We start from the raw sequence: 24705 nt of genomic DNA on the forward strand, positions 1-24705 counted from the left end.
TTGCTTTATCACTCAAAAGTTAACTCTACTACTCCATTTCCAAAATATCAAGCTTTTAATTTCACCTACCAGTGACAAAAAACTTGTCTTACACCTCTTTCACTAACTGCACATATTAACAAATTTTATCCTGATGATACTCAGAACACTAATTTCTCCCTATTTTTCCAGCATATAAATTTATTTCTGGCTTCACATACTCATCACTTCCAAGAGTAGATCATCTGTAATGCTTTTCCAAAAGGTTAGAATCTCTTAACCTTGCACTGTGGCCTAATAATCTATACATGCAGGTGACAACTCAACAACTGCTTCCTTCCTCTGTTCTTAGGTAGCTGTCAGGATATCACATGTGCCATGAAAACAACTCACACTAAGGTATCATGGCAAGATCCTCTTCTAGTCTGTAATCTGGGAACTCAACATTTATTGATAGTTCAAAGCAGTAGAAAAGAAAAGGTGATGTTAGCCTGAAGCACTACCTGAGCTGAGAAGTCTGGTTATTCTAAGTCAGAGAGACTCAGTATTTATGCAGAGAAGAAACTAATAGAAAGTGAGCAGAGATTATATGAGAGAAAACTAACAGATGAAGATTGCAGAGAAGAGGACCTGTGCTTCAAATATGTGGTAGAGATCAGAAGCTAGCCTTATGATGGAGAGAGAATATTTCTTCTGAAACTGAAGAAAAGACAACAAAAATATAGATAACTGCTAAAGTAAAGAAGGGTCACTGAGCTATCCCAGGATAAATCTGTCTTCATAAAACCTGAGGCAGGATAATTATGTAGGGTTGAGAGCTGGGCATGGTGCCACAATAAAGAAAAAGCAGCATCTATTATGGACTAGCTGACCTGCATATGCTCACAACAGATTATCTCAGGGAGCTACAAGATGTGGGACTAGTGGGAAAATGATGTACAGCAAGCTTCTACTAATATTGACAATTTGTAAAAACTGACTAGAGAGTGTAGCAAAACATTAATTGTTACATATGGGGAATATGTACATAGGGTCTCATTATACTACTCTCTCTACTTTTGCATACCTTTGAAGTGTTTATAAGAAAAAATGCTTTAAAAAAAGTGCCTCGCTATCACACGGTCTCAGGACCAACAGTCATGTCCCTCACTAAGCTCAACAATATGGCTGAACTTTCCATAAGATTTTAAAAATTTCAGAGATGCAATTGGATATAGTTATACACACACACACACACACACACACACACACACACTCACACAAACTCTCCCTCACTTGGATTTCAAAATTCAATAAAGAGGCAAAAATAATTCTATTTGACCAGAATTTGTTCCAAATTTGTTCTAAGGAGTGAGAAATACAAATCTGCATTAAAATTAAGCTAAATGTTTTGGTGATAATAAACTGGGTCAGATGATAAAAACAATGAGAAAAAGATTTTCTACTAAGCACATGCTTAAAAAATAAGATTATAAACACTTACTTCATCTCCAGAACTTCCTCTAAGTGTTTCCTTCTCTCTGCCCGAAGATTGGTCAAATGAGTTTCCTTTTCTGCTAGAGACTGTTGAGTGGAGGACAGCTTTGCTTTCATGGACTCCAGTTCTTGCTTTACTTTCTCCATGGCCATCAGTAATTCCTCCACCTATGATAAGTATAGAAAAGAGAAAAACTGAGCATTTTGATCAATTAAAGACAGAGGAGCTAGGTAATGGGCAAAGATTAAAAGCGCATACACACATCAAAAATCCTGTACTCTTCTTGCTGGATCAAACATATATATCAAGACAATACACCAGATAAAGAAATAAAATGGCCTTCCCACCACTATAATTCTTCTCAGGTTATGCCAAAAAGAACTTCATTTCCTTGTTGATAAACACAAGTGCATGAAGGGCATCAGTTCAAGAAGTCACACTTTGCTATAGTCTGCCCCTTTTAGAGAATTTATTTGGAAATGGTTGACAAATTTCCATGGAAATAACAACATAACACACATAAAAACATAAGGAACAAAATCATAGTAAATATCTCTATAAGGATTTTAGGAAATAAAAAACATAAACTTGACTAATAACATTCAACATAAACACAAAGAAGTAATTTTCATTCATCCAAAGATTTTTCTGTTTACACCATTAAAAAGAATTTTTTTTGGAGAAAACAGCTAAAATTCAATCAGATAGTTTCTTGTTCTAAAGCCAGGTAGGTAGAGTTAACATGACCTCATAGAGAGGAGAGAGAAAAGACTTGAAAAAAATTCTGAGGGAAAGGAAACAGAACTCAAAAACACAAGGAACGAAGAGAACACAGTATGTACTTCATCAGTCACTTCCACTTATTCTAGGTGGTGTTCAAACTAGAATTACTTAAATAAACATATTCATTTTAATTCTGAAGCAAAATATATGTTGGCAAAAATGTGTTAATACCAAAACCAATCTGAACCAGGTAATCAACCAGCCAACTGAACCTTTCACAAGAGCTTACATCAGGTTGCTGCTTGCCAAAAGGTAATTTTGGTGACAACAAGCTTTTTCAGAGGAAGAGACGAGGGATTTGCCATTCAATGACTTCTACATAAATAAAACCAATCTGTATGATACTAAAACTGAGAACAATTTAGAAACAAAAATGCAATAGAACAAAAATCAGAGTTGTTAATAGATCCCAGAATGTTAGCACCTTAGACCTAACCAAAGCTTCCATGTTGATTGGGAACAGCTGTTAAACACTGATAATAAACAGATACATTTAGTGTTTTGGCACCTAAATCACTTTACTTTGTGTATCTTTTCAGAAGTGATCCAGTTAATGTTCTCCGTTAATAGCTGTGAGAACACTGCTATGAGAGTATATATTATTATACAGCTCTCCTTGGATATGTATTCACATATTTACAAGCTTTACTTATTAAACATGTATCACTACCCACCCCTTCGAAAACTGCAAATAAGTATGATTCCATTTTAATCAGTTTAATTCATGTAAAATCTTATTTAAAACTAAGTTGAAATGATATACCAAGGTATGCTGTTATAACACGAAATCAGTAATGGACAGCATCATTTATAAAAGCTCTAATAGAATATGGGATTATGCCCATCTTTTATGAACTCATCTTAAATCTCAAAAAAAAATCTCCCTCCCAACTTTTTTTTCACTACCTCAAGCAAGTTATGGTATCAGTTTCTTACATAACATAGATATTAATTAATTAATTAATTAATTATTTCATATTCTATACATACTTAAGCAAGCATGTATAAATAACTTATTCCTCCTTTTTCTACAACAAAAGGAAGCCCACTTTATATATACATGTATACATCTAAAATTTTTGGTGAATGTTTTATTGAAATACAACATAAACACAGAAAAATACACAAATGATAAATGTGCCACTTAAATAATTTTCTCTAAGTTGAACACACCAATGTAATGAGAACACAGACCAATAAATGAAACATTAAAGTCCCCAAGAAACGCATCTCAAATCCCCTTCCCAGATGAAGAGTTACACATTACTCTAGCATTCTACATTAGTTTCTCCTATTTAACTTCGTACAAATGGAATTACATAGTATATAATTTGAAGTACAGCTTTTCTTCACTCAGTGTTATATCCGTGAGAGCCTTGTTGGGTATAATTATAGTTCTACAATTCTCTTAACTGTGTAGACTGTGTGAAAATAACAAAATTTACTGAAGGCACTTTCGACAATAGGAATGAAAATTTTTTTTTTCTAGTTTTACCAAGAAATAACTGACATACATTACTGTGTAATTTTAAGGTGTACAGTACAATAGTTAGAGTTACACATATTGTGAAATGATTACTACCATAGGGTCAGCTAACATGCATCTTCTCCCACAAACACAATAAAAAGAATGAAGAGAAAAACCCGATTTCCTTCTTTTGATGGCAAATCTTAGGATATGCTCTCTTAACAACATTCCTATACCACAGAGCACTATTGTTACGGTTGCCTACTACTACAGTTGCCTACTACTTATCTTGTAACTGGAAGTTTGTACTTTTTGACCACCTTCCTCCAAATCCCACATGACCCACCCCTTACGTCTGGTAATAAGACTGATCTCTTTTTCTATGAGTTTTTATTTGTTTTGTTTTGTCTTAGATTCCATATATAAGTAACATCATACATTATTCGTCTTTCTCTTAACTTCTTTCACTTAGCATGATACCTTCAAGATCCATCCACATTTTAATTTTTTAAGTTAAAAACTAGGGAAGCTTTTATTAATTTTAGTGGGCTAACTAGTTTTTTCATTTCTATTTCTTTTATGATTAGAGCTTCTTGTATACTAGATAAGAAAATTTTTTTGTCTACCACAAAGTCATGGAAATATCCTATTCTTCTAAATCTTTTATTTAATAACTCATTTCACATTTAGATCTACAATATAAATACAACTGAATAAATATAGTGTAATGGTCAAAATTCATTTTTATCAAAATGGATATTCAACTAAGCACTATAAATTGCAGAAGGACTTTAATAGGCATGGTAGGAAGGCACTTTTGGTCTACTCAGCAAACGATCAGAAATAATCTATTTTTTAAGGATTATTTATTTTTAGAGGGAGGGGAAGAGACAGCATGCAAAAGAAAAGGAGGAGCAGAGGGAGAGAGAGAGAATCTCTAGTAGACTCCCTGCTGAGCACTGAGCCCAACACAGGGCTTGATCTCATAACCCTGAGATCATGACCTGAGCCAAAACCAAAAGTCAGATGCTCAACTGCATCCAGAAGCCCAAGACCAGAAATTAAAGTCTACTTACAAATTGTAGGAAAGATAATTTCACAATGCTTCCTATTATACATACTTTTAAATTTCATAAATAAGCAATGTAATATATACATACTTTTAAATTTCATAAATAAGCAATGTGAAATAGTACATATATATAAAAGGAATATGTATATATTCCAGAACCAAGAACAATCCACACATCTATATACTCACTAACCATAAGCTTTTTGAGTGCAATTATCCAATTGTATGCCCTCAGTACACCTTGATAGGTCATCACCATTCTAAATTTGTTACTTAAACCCTTCCTTCCACTTCTTTGTTTTTGCCTTTGATACATATATTCCAAAATAAATAACTTTCATTCTATCAGTTTATGAACATTGTATAAATGGAATCTTCTGACCTTATTTCATCCAACATTATGATTTTTCGTGCATGTAAAAAAAGGGCCTACCCTATGTATATATTCAAGAACCAAAAGGAAAACATCACCTACATACTCACTACATAGGAGTTAAAAGCAATGAGAGCCAACAACTTTGAGCACCTCAGCACCCAGATTATAGTTTCCTACTAAAGTGAATGGGCTTCTTAAAAACAGAGCTCATTCCAGATGTAGGGGAAGAAATGTACAAAAGATGAACTTTGAACAATTTATGCCAGAAAGCAAGAGAAATGGGAATCGTGGCAAACAAGGATCACAATGCAGAAAGCCTGATAACAAAACCAGAAAAAATATATCACGAGAAAGAAAAAAAGGAAATTATACAGGAATATTCCTTCTGATTATAGGAACAAATAAATACTAGAAAATCAAACAGAGGGAGATTAAAAAATTGAGATTTATCCTAAGACTGCAAGGTTTGTTTAATACATAAAAATATATTTCCAACAAACTTTCATGATAGAAACAGTCAAGAAAGTAGAGAAAAAGAAAAATGTTCTCAACGTTATAAAGGGCATTTATGAAAAACCCACAGCTAATATAATCTTTAATGATGAAAGATGGAATACTTTCCTTCTAAGACCAGCACCAAGAACAAGATTAGAATGTCCCTTCTCACCATGTTTACTTAATATTGTACCAGAAGCAATAGCCAGGAAAATTAGAATATACAAAAAGTTAAAAGGTATCCACACTGGAAAGGAAGACAAAACTTTACCTAATTGAAAATGACATGATTTTATATAGTGAAAAACGCTAAGAAATCTACTAAAAAAATTATAATCAACAAGTATACAAAGGTTGCATGATATAAGGTCAATATACAAAATCAACTGTCAATACACAAGCAAAGCACATTCCAAAAATGAAACTAAGAAAATAATTCCATTTAAAATAGCATCAAAAATAAAGAAATAGCTAGGTATAAATTTAATTTAAAAAATACATAACATGTATACTAAAAAATTGTAAGATTACTGAAAGAAATTAACAAAGATTTAAATAAATGGCAAAACATCATCTTCACAGATTGAAAGTCCAAAGTGATCTACAGGTTTAATGTAATCCCTATAAAGACTCACTATTTATGGAACATGGGGTTTTTATTACTTTTGGCTAAAGACATATCTTTTTTTTTTTAAAGACATATCTTTTTAGTAACAATAAATATGTTTTAAAAGAAGCCTCCTTTTTCTTAATACACCTTGAAAGGTCTTTAAATTTTTTCATATCTCGTCAAGTTGAGATTTTTAAAAGCCTCATTTTTATTTGGAATAAAAGTTTACAACTTGATTTTTTTTTTAAAAAGTCAACAAACGGCAAGCACCTATTAATAGAGGTCTTAAATACTTGTCAGAAAACACACACACAGAAGAAATTGTCACAGCCACCCCCACTTTCAGCAACCACAACCCAGACCAGTCACAGCCATCAACATGGAAGAATCTCCACCAGCAAAAATATTACAACTTGCTGAAAGCTCAGATGCTAGTCAGCATTTTTTAGCAATAAAATATTTTTTAATTAAGGCATGTACATTGTTTTTTTTAGACATAATGCTATTGCACACCTAATAAACTACAATATAGTGTAAACATAACACACACATACACGGAAACCAAAAAATTCATTTGACTCACTTTATTGCCATATTCGATTTATTGTAGTGGTCTGGAACCAAACTGGCAAGGTCTCCAAGGTATACCTGTATACGCATGTATATGCAAACACATAGCACACACATACACACTGTATTCAATATATACTCAATTGGTTTTGTTTCTCTCGGGAAACCTAACCAATAAATAACAAATATATAATACTGTTAAATTAATACAACTAATTATATTAATATAACCTCATATAGCAATTATATTAACATATAAAACATATTACATATGTTAAATGTACATTTTATAAGAAACTATATATAATATATAATGCACAATATAGATTATAAAATACATATATGTTTCATATATGTGTGTGTTTTTTGTGTGTGTGTGTGTGTGTGTGTGTGTGTTTTATATAAGTAGCTGGCTCATGTGATTATGGAATCTGACAGGTGCCAAGGCCTGTAAACTGAATGGGCATGTTCAAGACCCAAGAGAGGCAATAGTGAAGTTCTGGTTCAAAGATTGGCCGACTCAAGACTCAGGAAGAGCCAGTATTCCAGTTAGAATCCAAAAGCAGGCAAAAGCCAACATCCCACTTCAAACACAGTCAGGATTTACTCTTATAGTCAGGGAAGAGGAATCAACTGACTGGAAAGCCTGAAATGAACAGGATGAGGGCCACTCACCTTACAGAAAGCAATGTGATTGATTCAAATGTTAATCTCATTGATTTAAATGTTAATCTCATCCAAAACACCCTCACAAAAACACCTAAAATAAAGTCTGACCAAGTATCTGGGCACCCTGTTGCCAGGGAAGTTGACACATAAAATTAACCATCACAGTTTACTGATATTTTGTAGTTGTTATATAATACCTGACTGAAAAGCTATCTAAGAGTTTGTTAAGTATTGTGTTTGACATCTGATCTTTAACTACCTGGAATTGCTTTTTTGTGTATCGTGTGAGGTAGGGAGCCAATTTCATTTTTCCCCAGAAGAACATCCAATATCTCAGTATAATTTATTAAAAATCCATTCTATCCTAACCTTTGACATTCATCAAGTATCTTCATAAGCATGGGTAAGTGTCTGTGCTTTCTATTATAATCCACTAGTTTGCCTATTCTTAAAAAACTACACTGTCTTAATTGTTATAGCTTTATATCTAGTAGAACAAATCTTCTCTTTTCAAAAGAATCTTTGCTATTTTTGAATTTTTGCAAAAAATATTTACTAAGTCTACCATAGTCTGCACTGCTTCAGTCTACCACAATGTTGAACAGAAATAATGACAGCATGTATTCTATTTTATTTTTCATCCTAAAAGAATTGCTTTAACAGTTTTATCTGTAAGTAGTATAACTTTTTAAAAAAAGATTTATGTGTTTATTTGAGAGAGAGCAAGCCTAACTGGGAGGGGCGAGGAAGAGAGAATCTCAAACAGATTCCATGCTAAACATGGAGACTGATGTGAGTCTCAATCTCCTGACCCTGAGATCACGACCTGAGTGAAAGCCAAGAATCAGATGCTCAAATGACTTCACCACCTAGGTGCACAAGTAGTATAATTTTTAATAGATATTCTTTATCAGGATAAGGAAATTTCCTTCTTAGATATTGTCCCAAAGAAGACATATAGATGGGGATGCCTGGGTGGCTCAGGGGTTGAGCAGCTGCCTTTGGCTCAGGTCAGGATCTCAGGGTCATGGGATTGAGTCCCGCATTGGGCTCCCCACAGGGAGCCTGCTTCTCCCTCTGCCTATGCCTCTGCCTTTCTCTCTGTGTCTCTCATGAATAAATAAAAAATCTTTAAAAAATTTTTTTAAAAAGACATATAGATGGCCAACAGACACATGAAAAGATTCTATTCATCACTTATCATAAAGGAAAGGCAATTCAAAATTACAATGACATATCACCTTACATCTCTTAGAATGGTAAAAATCAGTATACAAGAAACTGGTGTTGGCAAGGATGTGGACAAAGGGGAACCCTCTTGTACTACTGGTGGGAATGCAAACTGGTGCAGCCATTCTGGAAAACAGTATGGAGTTTCTTAAAAAAGTTAAAAATAGATGATCCAGCAACTGCACTACTAGATATTTACCCAAATAATACAAAAATACTAATTCAAAGGGACACATGAACCCCAATGTTTATAGCAGCATTATCTACAATAGCCAAATTAAATTATAGAAAGAGCCCAAGTGTCCACCAACTGATGAACGGATTAAGAAGATGTGGTGTGTGTATACATGTGTATAAACATACACAGACACATGTGCACACAACAGATTATTCAATCATAAAAAAGAATGAAATCTTGCCATTTGCAGCTAAATGGATAGAGCTAGAGAGTATTATGCTGAGTAAAATAGAGAAAGACATGTGGTTTCACTCATATGCAGAATTTAAGGAAAAAAAAACAAGCAAGCAAAGGGGGAAAAAAAAAGAGAGAGAGAGGAAAACCAGGAAAGAGCCTCTTAACTACAGAGAACAAACTGATGGGTTACCGAATAGGGTAGGGGTTGGGGGGAGATGGGGCTCAGTAGGTGATGTATCGGTGTTGAATCATTATATTATACACCTGAAACTAATATTACACTGTAGTTAATTAACCGTAATTTAAATAAAAACTTCAAAAAAATTCCTTCTTGCCAATTAAAAAAATTAAAGTTTCTACATTTATTGAGATGATATGACTTTTTCCCTATCATTTAAAAAAAATTTTTCCCTACTACCTTTTAATGTTGCAGACTATAGTAATGAATTTCTTAAAGACATCAATCTTGACTCCTGGAATAGGCCAAAAACAAATGTCTTCATGCTTATTTTTCTCTTTCATATACGCTAACTTTATTTATTTATTTATTTATTTATTTTTTAGTCATTTATTCATTGGGGGGCGGGGGGGGAGGGGCAGAGACATAGGCAGAGGGAGAAGCAGGCTCCATGCAGGGAGCCTGACATGGGATTCGATCTCCGGACTCCAGGATCACGCCCTGGGCTGAAGGCAGTGAAGGCTGCTAAGCCATCTAGGGATCCCGCATACACACTAACTTTAAATTGGCAATATTTTATTTAGGAATTTTTGCATTTATGTTCATGGTTGAGATAGACCTAAACTTTACCTTTCCTGTATTAACTTTGTCAAGTTTTGTTTTGTTTTAAAGATTTTATTTATTTATTCATCAAAGACACAGAGACATAGATGGAGGGAGAAGCAGGCTCCCTGTAGGGAGCCTGATATGGGACCTGATCCCAAGACCCCAGGATCACGACCTGAGCCAAAGGTAGACGCTCAACTGCTAAGCCACCCAGGTACCACAACTTTTCAAGTTTTAATATGAAGTTATGCTTATCTTATAAAATATGTTGGTGATTATTTCCTCTTTTTTACTTTCTGGAATTGTTTCTGTAAGACTAAGATTATTTGTTCCTTTTACATTTATTACAAAATCACCATTGTAACTCTCTAGGCTTGAAATCTGTAGGAAAAAAATTATTACTGACAAAATTTTTTCAAGTTTTCTTTTTCAGATTTAGCTAGTACTGTTAAATTTTTTTTTTTGCATTTGCTCATTTAGTCTATATTTGATATGTACTGGCAAAATATTCTTGTATCTTTTTAATACTTATAGGACTTGTAGTTATAAGTCCTGTATCGCTTCAAACATTGTTCACTGTGACGACTTTTTTTTTTTTAGTATGACCAAAGGCCAGTCAATTTTCTTAATTTTTCAAAGGACCAATTTTGGGCATTGTGAGTCTCTTTTAAATAGGGTGAGAAGGGGTGCCTGGGTGGTTCTGTTCATTAAGCATCAGACTCTTGCTCTCAGCTCAGGGGCTTGATCATGAGTCCAGGCCTTGTGTTGAGCTCCATTAAAAATAATAATAATAAATAAAATAAAATAAAAAGGTTGGGGAAGTTGGTTGTCCATTAGATTCTCCATCTTGGGCTGCCATGGACCTTTTTTCTTCTAAGATGTTCAAGTTTAACAGCTACTGTTCAAGTTTAACAGCTCATTAAGTACCTATATTTGAATTCCCTGTCTATTCATCTCCTGATAATTTATTTTCTTTCCAACTTATGATACATATTTCATTAACACTCTTCAATTGTTTCTGTGGAAATTATTTTCCTAACATCTAGTCTTCTGTGTTGACAGACATGTTTTAACTTTCATTCTATACTTCTACTTACAGGATTTTGCTGTTAGTAAAATTTAATTTTCTTCACAATTGCCTTATTTTTCCATCCATTTTAGTGCCAGATACTCAAGGTATTCCTACCTCAGATTATACATACAACCAAATAAGTTTTATTTTTTTAATTTTAATTTTTTTTTAATTTTTATTTATTTATGATAGTCACAGAGAGAGAGAGAGAGAGAGAGAGAGAGAGAGGCAGAGATATAGGCAGAGCAAGAAGCAGGCTCCATGCACCGGGAGCCCGACATGGGATTTGATCCCGGGTCTCCAGGATCGCGCCCTGGGCCAAAGGCAGGCGCCAAAGCGCTGCGCCACCCAGGGATCCCCCAAGTAAGTTTTAAAGCCTTTTTGTATTTAAGGCTAGAATGGTACCACAGGCCAGGATTTCCAAATAACTATCTCATTTGTGCTTGGGCTCTAGCCAGGGAAACAGTTTCAAGGTCAAACTGAAATACTCTGTTACTTTTCTACAACCCCAGCAAACACATCCAACTATCTCCATTTGGATAATCTATTCCATCACATGCCTACCACACAGCAGTTATTACAATTTTAGGTATAGTCACTGAGAGATGGAGGTAATGAAAGTTGAGGAGAAGAAACGAAGAGATATATTACACATTAAACAATGAAGAAATTCTCCACCATTTAAAAATGTGCTCCAGGTCACAGTATGATCTTCAGAAACATATGTTTCAAGACAAAAAAAGCCCAGGCCAGAGCTGGATTCAAGTATGCAACTTAACTACCTCCAGTAACATATTAAGAGAAAGCACAGGGCTTGATAGTGTGCATTGCCAGCAGGACCAGATGGTTTGCTTAAATCATAAGCTAATAAACTTTTACTCAGAATAAGGAGGAACAAATTATGACTTTACCACAGACCCATTTTCCTTAAGAAAGCAAAGCAATTAGGTGCTTCAGGTGCTGGCAAGAATGTGTTTTCAAGTTTCCCACCTTCTTCTGTTCCCCAATCGAGAACAAAATACTTTTTTGTAGTTGCCAAGATGCTTATGGAAAATCTTGTTACAGTTTCTTAGGGGGGTAAGAAGCATAAGCCTCCAAAGGAATAAAATGATTAGAAAAAAAAAGAAGTGTACAAAGGGAAGATTACCTGGAGGTAAAGCATTCATCATAGAAGTCAGATTTTCATTTGAGAAGTCCACTAGTTCTTTTGATTTCAAAGAAATTCTAGATTAGGAACCACTCTGTTATATAATTACCAAAATTTAAAAAAAATTGCCATGTTCCTGAGTTGAGCATTTTTGAAGTATTAGTGAGTACTTACACACATACATACCTTCTACTGTCCTCTCCCAACAAACTCCTTTAGGTATCACACAACACTACTGAGAATTTAAATTTATGGAATTTCTAAAACATGTATCCTAGTATTTATACTAGAAATATTCTCTTTTCCCATTATGCTATTTTTGTCAACACATGGTAATTCTTTGACAAGATATACGCCAATCATACAGCATTTTATGAATAGAAAATAGCTATAGCTATTATAACAATAGTAACAACACAATAGCAACTTACCTTGTTTGAATACTTTGTTCAAAGCACTTTACAGGTATCATTTGTTAAATGCTCAAAATGATCCTATGAGGCTGGATATTAGGTATTATTATTATTTCACTTTTACAGAAGACAATACAGGTTTGGAGGGTTGAAGTGCCTTATTCAAGGTCATAATATCTAGAGAGGATAGAATCAGGATTGCAACCTAGGCAGTGAGACGCCACTGTATTCAGAGTTAATGTGGCTTTGCTAGAGTATGTCAGTATTCCACAACAGCTTTCCACAATTATATCTAATAAGTCACCCTGTGGAGTGTTCCCATCCCAATTTTGCATCTTTCCATCTTTCCTTTCTCTCCCTTTTCTCCTACTCCCTAAATATTAATTCCTACCCTGTGCTAGGTATTATGTGTAAGCACTGAAGATATAACAGAAACAAAACAGAAATAGTTCTCTATAGCTCTTGAGCTTTCAGTCCATATAAAAATAGTCATTAATAAAATTCATAAATATTTAATTATAAACTGTGTATAGTGCTATGTAGAATGTACATAATGCCATGAGAGTAACATGAGGCTTTGATCTGTTTTGGGGGCCTGGAGAGTTTCCCCAAGAAAGTAAGAAGCAGATGGGGAGGAAAGGGGCATTCTGACTTGTATAATAGCCCTAAAGAGGGAAAATAAAGTGAGAAGATAAAAGATACAAGCCCTGAGAACAAGGAGAAGGATGCAAATGTGGTAGGAAAGGGAGAAAGGGGCTAGATGTAGAAGGATCTTTATAGGCCGTATGAGAGATTTGGGCTTTTATTGCAAATACAATAGGAAGATACCAAAGGGATCTGACTAAATAAAGGAGCAAGAGGATTCAGAATGTGAAAATTAGAATTACTAAAATAATGGAACAAGGATTCTAAGCTGAACAAAGAGAGAAACAAAGATAGGGACTACAGAGGGAAGGAAAGACAGGGCTAATGGATTAGGATGAAGCAAAAGGAGAAAAAGAGGTTCAAATGACATGGAAAGATAGTTCAAATGAACAAGAATGCTAAAATAATATGCAGTTGTGTGTGTGTGTTTTTTAAGATTTTATTTATTTATTCATCAGAGACACAGAAAGAGAGACAAAGAAACAGGCAGAGGGAGAAGCAGGCTCCATGCAGGGATCCTGATGTGGGACTTGATCCTGGAACTCCAGGATCACGCCCTGGGCCAAAGGCAGGAGCTAAACCGCTGAGCCACCCAGGGATCCCTGCAGTTGTGTTTAAAGAGGAAGATAATATAATGAGTGAATGTGGAGGTAGGCTAGATTACAACAAAATTTAGAATGCCAAATATGGGATGAAGAAAGTCAATGGAGACAAAGGTCAAGAAACCGAAAGAACAAGGTAACAAATGAATTAATCCATGCAGATTCTAAAGTCAATGGGATAACAATCTTTAATGAAGACCTTCATTGCTCTATCTGAATGGCATGAGACTTGAAGAAGTAGGGGTTCTCATAAGAATGTCATATATTAATAGTCTGAAGGTATAAAAGAAAACAAGAAGGCTGAAAGTCCCACCTCTAACCCTGTGGTTCAGAAGAAAGTTGTATTTGTCACCAGAAAGAGTTGCTGGAAGTCATAAAGGAAAGGCCAAATTATACTTCAGGCAAAGAAGGTGAAAGCTTGTTCAAGAAGAAAAAGAGAAGTTCAAATATGGCATGATTTCACTAATATGTGAAATTCAAGAAACAAACAAACAAACAAAAATGAACAAACACAAAAGAGACAAAGAAACAAACTCTTCAATACAGAGAACCAACTGATGGTTACCAGAGGAGAGGTGGGTGGGCATATGGGTGAAATAAAGGGGATTAAGACAAATGAATCTGTGATCACAAAGTAGGAAGATGTAGAAGGAATAAGGAGAATATTCTGAGCCAAGAAAGTACTGAACAGATAGGGATAATGATGTGGTACAGATGATTGGGGGCTTATTTTCTGGATGAAGTCTAATGAAATTTAGAATGAAAAGTGCAGTAAAATTAACTCTACTAGATTCTTTGAAAAGGGTGGGCACTGGTCCCATTGTACCATGACTTCGAAACAAAGATGTTACCAAAGTAAGAATTAATAATTATTTTCTTAATGCATATGACTTATATGATAGGATTGATTTAATTTACTGTTTTGTTTATTGAAAATAAGATATTATAAGTCAGTCCTGAAGTAACTTAATGTTAACAGATACCACGGAACTCGGCAGTATATTCAACTTAGGAATTGTAAGATACTACTGCTTTCTTTTCCTCCTGATTTAATGAAGAACCCAAATATGAGTCGGAGTCACATATATATAGCACTGAGAAAGAAACCAAAGAAACCAAAGAAAACACATTTCTCCAATTCAACTTTGAGACACATTAGATTTCCTGACTTTTTTATTTATTTATTTGAGAGAGACACAGATAGCAAGAGAGAACATAAGCACAGAGAAAAGGGAGAAGCAGGCTCTACTGAGCAGGGCACCTGACATGGGGCTCAATCCCAGGACCTGGGAATCATAACCTGAGCTGAAGACAGATGCTCTACTGATTGGGCCACCCAGGTGCCCTGATTTCTTGACCTTTTAAGTAGTGTCCCATTTACCTAATAAGTAAACATTGTCAAAGGTTTGTGAATGTAAATAAAATTAGCAATGAGACTTTAAATAATTAAAGTGCTCCACTGGTAAGCAATTTACAAAATGTTTTTACCATCCCTCATAGCTCACATTCCCACTGGGCACTTAATGATGTTGGGTATTGCTATAAAAGCATATGGTTTATAAGAATCTACAGTTAAGACTGACTTGTAGAAGATGTCTTACAATGTAAATGCACATTGACTGGCTGTGTTTTTTCATCAGCAACTGCCTTTAAGTTTCTAGTAATATTATGCTGTGGTAACAAATCTTTAGCTGAAGATAAATTTTTTTAATTGAATTATAATTGATATACAATACCCTTTTAGTTTGAGGTGTACATCATGGTGATTTAATATCTTTATACATTATGAAATGATCCCCACAATATGTCTAGTTACCATCTGTCATATTCCATATGCTGTATATTACATCCCCATGACTAATTTATTTTATTTATTTTTTTGACTAATTTATTTTATAACTGGATGTTTGTACCTCTTAATCCCCTTCATCTATTTCACCCATCCCCCAAATCTTCTCTACTCTAATAACCAATAGTCTGTTCTCTATAAGTCTCTTCCTGTTTTCTTTGATCATGTTCTTTTTTTATATTCCACATATAAGTAAAATCATATAGTATTTGTCTTTCTCTGACTTATTTCACACAGCATAATACCTTCTAGGTCCATCCATGTTGTTGCAAATGGCAAGATTTCATTGTTTTCAAAAGTTTAAAGAGTGGAAACAAAACAATGGAAAGATCAAGCCATCTCAATTTTTCTTTTTTCTTTATCAACCTAGAGGGCTTGGGTAGATAAATCCTATAAAAAAGCCTCATCATTCCTAAGCGGGGCTTTAAAAATCAGACAACAATAAAATGTGGGTGCACATTTTCAAAGCAAAGCAAATGTTTTCCTGCTACTATGAATCTCATCATTTGAGTCACTGAGGCTGGAAAGCATCTTTAGGAAGGGCTAATGTTTTTCTCACTGCCCATTCCACTTAGGTGATTTTTTGGTAACAAAGCATCAAAACTAAAAACTAAAAATCTGAATTAAAGCACTCAAAACCAGTTTTTTTTGTTTCTTCCTTCCTTCCTTCCTTCCTTCCTTCCTTCCTTCCTTTCTTCCTTTCTTTCTCTCTCTCTCTCTTTCTTTCTTTTTTTTTTTTTTTTTATGATAGTCACACACACAGAGAGAGAGAGGCAGAGACACAGGCAGAGGGAGAAGCAGGCTCCATGCACCGGGAGCCCGACGTGGGATTCGATCCCAGGTCTGCAGGATCGCGCCCTGGGCCAAAGGCAGGCGCTAAACCGCTGCGCCACCCAGGGATCCCCGTTCGTTTCTTTTTTCAGAAGAGTGTTACTTGATTAAGATCTCCTATAATTTGCTTACTTCAGCCACCAAGCAGTTCATACCAGAATCAAGTAAAACAAAAATTTAGTAATTGCCTGGGTTCACATACACTCCATGGCTCTTCTCTAGAAAAGGATAGAAATAATCTAAGTAACATCACATTTTCTTTCTCTAGCATCAGTAACAAAGATGTGGTAACCATAATTTTACACTCTTCTGCATCTGGGTTTGAAAGCTCTTTATATCTCATTAAAGTTTGTGACAAACAAGTAATTCAGGGAAATATAAACAGAGGTGGAAAGACAAGACTTCCCTTGAACTTTGAGCTCTAGCAAATTCTCTTCTAAAAAAAAATTTTGAGGGGGGGAATCTCTAGGAAGTCAAGACATCAGGCTAAAGTACATGCTAGGAGAGTTGTACAAGCTGTCCAGCTTTTGAGAAGAAATTTCCTTTGTAATTGTAATCATTTGGCCATTTCATATGGAAAAAACATTAATTTCTTTTCATCACAGAGAACAGCAATCCCCTGACTAGCATAAAGTTACAGAGAACAAAGCATTAGAATTTGAGCTGCTTTTCTAAGATCAAATGAACAATTTGAATAAAACAGCTTCATACTCTTCCCTTAGGTTTTCAACAATGTAAGTTTACAGGCACTTTAATGGAAATTTTTAATCCCTCATATTTGCATTGCTGGAAAAAAGTCAGTTACCTAAAAGTAAAAAGAGTGATATTTCATCTATTGCAGATACATTTTTGTGGAGAAAACATGATTTCAATATAACCTCTGGAAAATGGTTACCAAAAAAATACTAACAAATGAAATGACAGTTATATGACCTTATCAAAAATTTATTAGTCAAAGAAGAAAAATAAAAGGGTAGGATTTAAGATCTGCAACCCAAGAATACCAGAGAGAACTCATAAGCATCCCGTAAGTGTGTATGTACACACACACACATACACACATGTACATACACAATCATTCTGGCCACAGTAATAACAAAGCTCAACATTTGTCTTTATAGGCCACTAAAACACTTGTGGGGCTAATAATTTAGTTCACTCCACTACAGAGGCTTAGAAAGATTATGAACCGTACCCTAAATCATAGCTAGTAAACAGAAGAGCTAGAAGCCACATCATTAACTTCTGGTTCACTGCACTAGCCCTTATTACCCCTTTATTCATTCATTAAAGAGAGTGGAGATAAGAGGTAGGGACAAATGAGTGCCAAAATAGAGCATGGGCCATGCCACACATAGATACTATCTGTTATGTAGGATAAATCCTGCTGTGCATATTTCTCTAGGAAAATATGTTTTATTGAAAATATCCAGGAAGGTGCAGCCAAGGAGAACATAAACTGCATATAAAAATCAGTGGGAAGCCATCTGACTCTCATGACTTCACCTTCAGCGATACCTTGGATGACTGCCTCTACCGTGAGTAACTTGGTTTATCAAACTTCTCAGTAGGAGATAATAGAATAAGGGCCAAACACCCTGAGAACTCATTACAAGCAAACTAAATATCATCTGTTACAGATCCGCCACATAGATTCCAAAAGTGCTTCCCAGTGCAGTAGTGGTTATACAGTTTAGTCAGAAGTACAAAAACATGTCTACTTTGAAAACCAATATTGGGCAACCCGGGTGGCTCAGCTGTTAAGCGCCGTCTTCAGCCCGGGGCGTGATCCTGAAGACCCAGGATCGAGTCTCACATCGGGCTCCCTGCATGGAGCCTGCTTCTCCCTCTGCCTGTGTCTCTGCCTCTCTCTGTCTCTGTCTCTCTCGAATGAATGAATGAATGAATGAATGAATGAATGAATACATAAATAAAATCCTTAAGAAAAAAAAAGAATGAAAGAAAACCAGTATCTACAGATTTTGCCACTCATCTCTGTAGTTCAGTTTTGGGGTATGCCAAGGCTTTATTTCTTTTCCACTGCAGTTAATTTTTCATTTGATTATAACTTTTGAAAACACAGATGTGGTCCTTTTATTGAATGAAAAGGAAAAATCAAGCCAAAATTTAGAAACATAGATATTTCCTGAACTTCCATAATAATATAATCATATACTATTTTATCAAAAAATTTTCAAGAGCAAAAAACTATAATAAAAAAGGCAAACCAGGGATGCCTGGGTGGCTCAGCGCCCTCAGCTCAGTGCGTGATCTCCAGTGCAGGGATCAAGTCCCATACTGGGCTCCCTGTGAGGAGCCTGCTTCCTGCTTCTCCCTCTATGTCTCTGTCTGTCTCTGTGTCTCTCATGAATAAATAAAATCTTTTTTTTTTTAAGGCAAACTCAAATGCATTTACTTTAAGAATTACTGTTACAAACCACTTGTGTAAAAAGATTTAAAAAAAAAAAATGTTTTTTTGGTCATACCATCGCATTTGGTTATTTCTTGGGAGCTCCAGTTTCCCCTTCAGAATTTCTTTACTTGTTGTCTACTGACCCCATCTGGCAAAATTATAGAGGAAGTCATAGTCCCTAAAGCTTCTGCCAAAGTCAGCCCTTTTGAGAAAGAGAGATATATATATACACATAGAAATTTTAAGGGGGAAAAAAACCCCCAAGATCAGGGGACAAAATAATATAAGGATTCTTAGCTTTATCCTTCTATAATAGATGATGAGAAGGAAAGCACTGTAATTTTAAAAAGGTCATGCCACTGACTTGTAATAATTTTAAATTCCAGGCTGAGCCCTACTCTCACTGCATGCCACATATAAAATCTCCGTATTTTTACTGCCCTGTTATTTATAAAGTTTCCTGTCTTCTTTTTCAAGTATACTACACATGACTCCATCAAATGATTATCTTTTAGGGCTGTCAGTATTCTAAATCAAAGAATTCATGTTCCTGCCTTTTCCTTGTTACTCTTCAAGATGCTTGTTAGTATTTTGATCTTTTATTGGAAGAGTTTTATTAAAACCCTAAGCTCCTTTCTTTGTTTAACACAATGATGAGGAAATTATTTCAAAATTGTATTCAGCATACCTGGGTGAATAACATTTTAAACAGTGTAAGGTAGCTTAAATTTCAAGTACAGAGTTACTAAAAGGGGAGAAAGAGAAATGTCTGTTTAAACCATGCAAATTGGACTTGAACCTACAGGCTTTAGTTGTCTGCCATTCCTACTATCTACTAAAGGGGATAAAAATTATGAGGAAAAATTAAAGGAGAGTTTTAAGAACACACTGAAAACTCCATTTTATTCACCATCTGACTTACTGCACATTTGTGAAAGTGGCTACAATATTAACATGAAATTTCAATTCTTCTTTTGAAAATTCATCCTCTGGGTCATTTGAGTTTTTAGCCCTACAGTTATTTGAAGATATCTGGGTAATTTCCATTAATAAGTGAATTGAAATGCAGAATAATATCGGGTTGCCATTGCTACAGAATCTATCATTCCTTTAACTTAAAGCCCATTTCATACATCTTTCTAAGATCAAAAGAAGAAGAAGTCTCAACATGAAGATTTCTGCTATGGCAGGGTACAGCCATTTACTTCTTCTTTCAACAAGCCATAGATGGCAGAATTCTCTTTGAAGTGGCAGCCCTGTTGGCCTTTGAAGTCCCTTGTCAATTGCAGAATGGCTCTGGTGGGGTTTGTTTTGTAGCCAGCTGTCACCATGAAGACAGACATGACGTATTTCCAGCAGTCTCACTTCAGGGTCTGTCAAGTGACTGATTTCATAACCAGTCACCATAACAAAGGAGATTCAAACTCATTGACATTAGAACAAGAGTCTACAATGAAACTAAGTTCCTCTTGACAGAGCTTGATTTAAATATTGAAATGATTACACAATGGCAAAGAGAAAATGATTGTGAATTTAACTGTCACCATTTCAGACTCTTGGAATATTAAAAATGTACTATGTGTTTACCAATAAAATGTTTCATAATAACTTATTTTTTTTAAATGAAGTATCTCTGAACAAAATACCTTCAATCTTCGCACTGACCAAAAACAATGGACTTCTGCAGACATCAGTAATCTGTTTTAAAAGGACAGCTTATACTGCTAATTTACAACTGGATTTTCTTCCAAGACTGAATGATTCCACATAGTTCTGAGAAACATGCTTGTCTTTCTACTACTTTTAGACTGCTCACCTCAAAAATCCCTATCACTACCAACATAAAAATAGGTTTAAGATATAAAAGGATAGTGAAAAAAACGATAAACTTCTACAAACTATATAGATAGCCCATTAGAGTACTGTATACAAGGAAACAATCTTAATAGTACAAATCTAGCTAGCTTTAAGGTAGGAGATGGGACACAAATCCTGAAAAACCTAAAGTCAAATTTACCAATGATGATCAGAAGTATCAGTCCTACTGGAAGGAAATAAAGTAGGATCAAAAACATTTTCATCCTAATTTGATCACATCTGTTCTGTAGAATGTTCTGAATTTTTACATGTTTGTATAACATGGCTTACTGCTATTTCAGAGTTGAAGACTAGGTGATACATAACACCACTCTTTGCTAGCACCCACTATCTGCTAGGTGGGATAGAGTGCTATGCATTTACTGCATGAGACATAAGTCTTCTTACTTCCCACCATAAGGGTTAGTCAAGGATAATGAGGATTTCTAAATTTTATTTTTCCATTATAGCTAACCATGCTCTAAAATCAAACACTCTACACCACAAAAAAAATAAGCCTTCAAATAATAATATCTAATTCATTAAATCTACAATTATGAAATCTTTCTTGTTTCTCTGGCAGATGACAAAGTACTTCATCAAATCTCATGAAGAGGAACTGCAGGGGCACCTACGTGGCTCAGGGGTTGAGTGTCTGCCTTTGGCTCAGGTAGTGATCCTGGGGTCCTGAGATTGAGTCCCTGCAGGGAGCCTGCTTCTCCCTCTGCCTATGTCTCTGGCTCTTTCTCTGAGTCTCTCATGAATAAATAAATAAAATCTTAAAAAAACAAAAAAAGGGGGGCAGCCTGGATGGCTCAGCGGTTTAGCACCGCCTTCAGTCCAGGGTGTGATCCCAGAGACCCAGGATCGAGTTCCACATTGGGCTCCCTGCATGGAGCCTGCTTTTCCCTCTGCCTGTGTTTCTGCCTCTCTCTCTCTGTCTCTATGAATAAATAAATAAATAAAATGTTTAAAAAAAGAAGAAGAATTGCAAGAAAGAATAAAAAGAACTCAAAGTATTTTTGTAATAACTCAAAATATTTTTTGGTAACTAATATAAATCTCATAAAATTGCCATTGAACTTTTACATCGTTTAGTATATAAAGTGAGGCTTCTGTTACCAGGAGTGCAAAGATTCAGGAGGTCAGAATAAAATTTCATTCATTCACTCCCTATTAATTCATACACTCAACAAATATTCACTGAATGCCACTATGTACCAGACATGATGGTAGGTCCTAAGGATACGACAGTAAACAATACAGCCTCTGCCCTCAAGGAGCTTTCATTCTAATAGAGAAGATGGAGATACTCTCTTAAAGTAACAGACAGTAAATTAATAATAACACAATGTTGTCCAACAAATAGTACAGAATGCTGCTGAGAAACATGGGAGACACATATAACTCAGTCTTAGGAAGTAAGAGAAGGTTTTATGGAAAGAGAATTAAGATTTATCCAGACAAGAGAATGGAATAAAGGGAGGGAACATAAAGTTCAATAAATGCAAACCATTCTTCATTCTTCTGCAAAAGGACCCAATAAGCCCTGATGTTCTTTTTCTCTCTAGGAAACATTTCTATATCTAATAATTTAAGTGATTAAATACTATTAAGTATTTCTCATGATTACCAGCAGTTAATAGGTAATCAATAAATGTCAATATCTCAAGCCCTTTCATTGTATTAAAGAGTAAGATGCTATATACTCTCAGTATGTCACATTTTCTAGCAATAATAGAGAGTAAAGAGGTACTTTCTCAATTTATGTGCATTAGAGAGTAACTGAAGTCTATATTTTTAGCTTACAGCACATTTCTGAGCTAAAGCCATATATCGAAATCCCTAGGTAACAACTCCTTCAGGAGAAAGAAGGCAAGGTAACCAAAAATTGATATACACATAACTGAATCCCTACCCTAAACTCTTCTTCCTCCAGTTTTCCCCATAGTTCAATAAACACCACCACCAACAACTTAGCTTTCATGGCAGAAAATATGGCCATCAGCCTTGCCCCCTCCCTCTCCCTGATCTTCACATGGAAAAATCAGCAAATCCTAAAGAAATCTCCAAAGAAATCTCTCCATCTCAACTGCCAACACTCTACCATGTTCCTGGATTATGCAAGATCTTCCTAACAGGTACTCCCCATTGTGCCCTTGTTTATTTATTTTTTCCCTACTTATCCTCTATTTATTTTTCATATAATTGCCAGGAATAATTTATAACATAAAATGGATTTTTATCATTCTTCTGCTTAAAATGATTTAAATGCTAACCATTACAATTAAGATAAAATCTAAAATCACTGATATGACCATTCTACATAATCAGGTTCCTGCCTACCTCTCCAGTTTCATGTCATACCATCTGTTCTTTTATTCCTTTATTCACTCACTCACTCACCTACCTACCCACTCAGCCACCAACTCACTTCTACTCAGCATTCTCCACTAACTGGTAGTTTTCTTTTAGTTCTATAGCATAACTGTGCCATGCTCTTCCCATTATTAGGGTGTTCACACATGTGGTCTCTCTCCACTGAAGTAAATTCCTCAGCATTCTAAATCTCACTCATTCCTATTAACTTTTCATGTGTCAATTTAAGTATCAATGTCTTAGAGATGCCTTCTCTGGCCATTTATTCTAAATAAGTTCCCTTTGTTATACTTTTTTTATAATTCTATACTTCCATTTATTTGCCTGTATCACAATCCTAAAGAATATGTTTATGTCTGTGATCATGTGATTAATCTCCCTAGCATAGAAGCACCAAGAGGAAAGGGACCATATTTGGTTTGTTCACTAATATATTCTCAGTTTCTAGCACATAGTAGACTCTCAATAAGCATTACTTGGAATGAATAACAGAGTAATGGAAGAAATGGTAACTCCGAAGCCATTAAATTCTTAACAACACTAGGGCGGCATATTCTATGGACAGACACCTCTTTCTCACTTCTATAATTTTTCTGCTTTTCCTACTTGAATTCCATCATGCATGCTATTAACTGAAGTATCTGATATTGTATGAACACTGGGTAATCCACACACACACACACAATTATGATATCTCTTGAAAGTGACCTAGTCCTTTACTAACCTAGTCTTTTCAACATTATTTCTTAAAGGAATAATTATTTTTGACAAATAGGTTTTTAGACCGCAGATGTTTTTCCAAAAAGAAAAAAAAAGGATCAACAACATCAGGAAAGTGCTTGTCCTTATATTTATCAGTACAACAACTCTGTCAGGCTCAGGAGGAAAAACTAAATGGTAGTTGCTCTATGTGTATGTGTAAGTATCCATCCATCTAACACAGTATTCATTACAGAAGCCACTAGTCAGAGATGGTCATTTAAATTTAATTAACATTAAAAAATGTAAAAATTCAGTTTTTAGAGGTTTTAGACACATTTTAAGTATTCAACAGCAATGTGTGGCTAGGAGCTGCCATACTGAACAGAAGAGGTATAAAACATTTCCACTGTGTAAAAGTTATATTGAGTAGTGCTGCTAATAAAGACTACAGAGGCTTTGGTCACAATAAGCACTTGTGAAGAAAAAATGTATACTCCTAGAATTCACTTTATGTCAAAAGAAAAAAGTAACTTCTGTTTGGAACTCAAATCCTTTTAATACAGAATGGTATTTGGATACCATACCTGGGCACTAGGAGGGTACACTACAACTGGAATTAATTTTTTAAGGTATTTTTGGGACACAGGAAATGTGTGTTTGTGTGTGTGTCTGTGAGCCCGCGCATGCCTGCACATCTGAGTGTTTAAGAGAAAAAAACCATGACTATCCAAACAGGTATTTCCAATTTAAGATTATGCTGATCAAACACAAATTTTTTTTAATCTTAAATTTTCTATATCTTCCTACTTCTACAAATAAGGTCTAAGCATAATGTTCTCAAATCCTTATTTTGTTTTAAATTGTGTT

General features: G+C 35.0%; 1 protein-coding gene across 22 annotated transcripts in view; it reads right to left on the reverse strand.

Annotated features, from left to right (window-relative positions):
- Positions 1–24705, reverse strand: part of ERC1 (ELKS/RAB6-interacting/CAST family member 1) — a 539792-nt gene that overhangs the window by 259295 nt on the left and 255792 nt on the right. For all 22 annotated transcript variants that reach the window (XR_005379702.1, XR_005379703.1, XR_005379704.1 and 19 more), the window contains one exon: positions 1463–1623. Coding sequence is in view for 19 of the 22 variants with exons in the window: in XM_038576363.1 (XP_038432291.1) it covers positions 1463–1623 (161 nt within the window). In the remaining 3 variants the exon portion in view is untranslated. The remainder of the gene's footprint in view (positions 1–1462; positions 1624–24705) is intronic.

This window comes from Canis lupus, chromosome 27 (assembly GCF_011100685.1).
Source record: "Canis lupus familiaris isolate Mischka breed German Shepherd chromosome 27, alternate assembly UU_Cfam_GSD_1.0, whole genome shotgun sequence".
Classification (NCBI taxonomy): domain Eukaryota; kingdom Metazoa; phylum Chordata; class Mammalia; order Carnivora; family Canidae; genus Canis; species Canis lupus.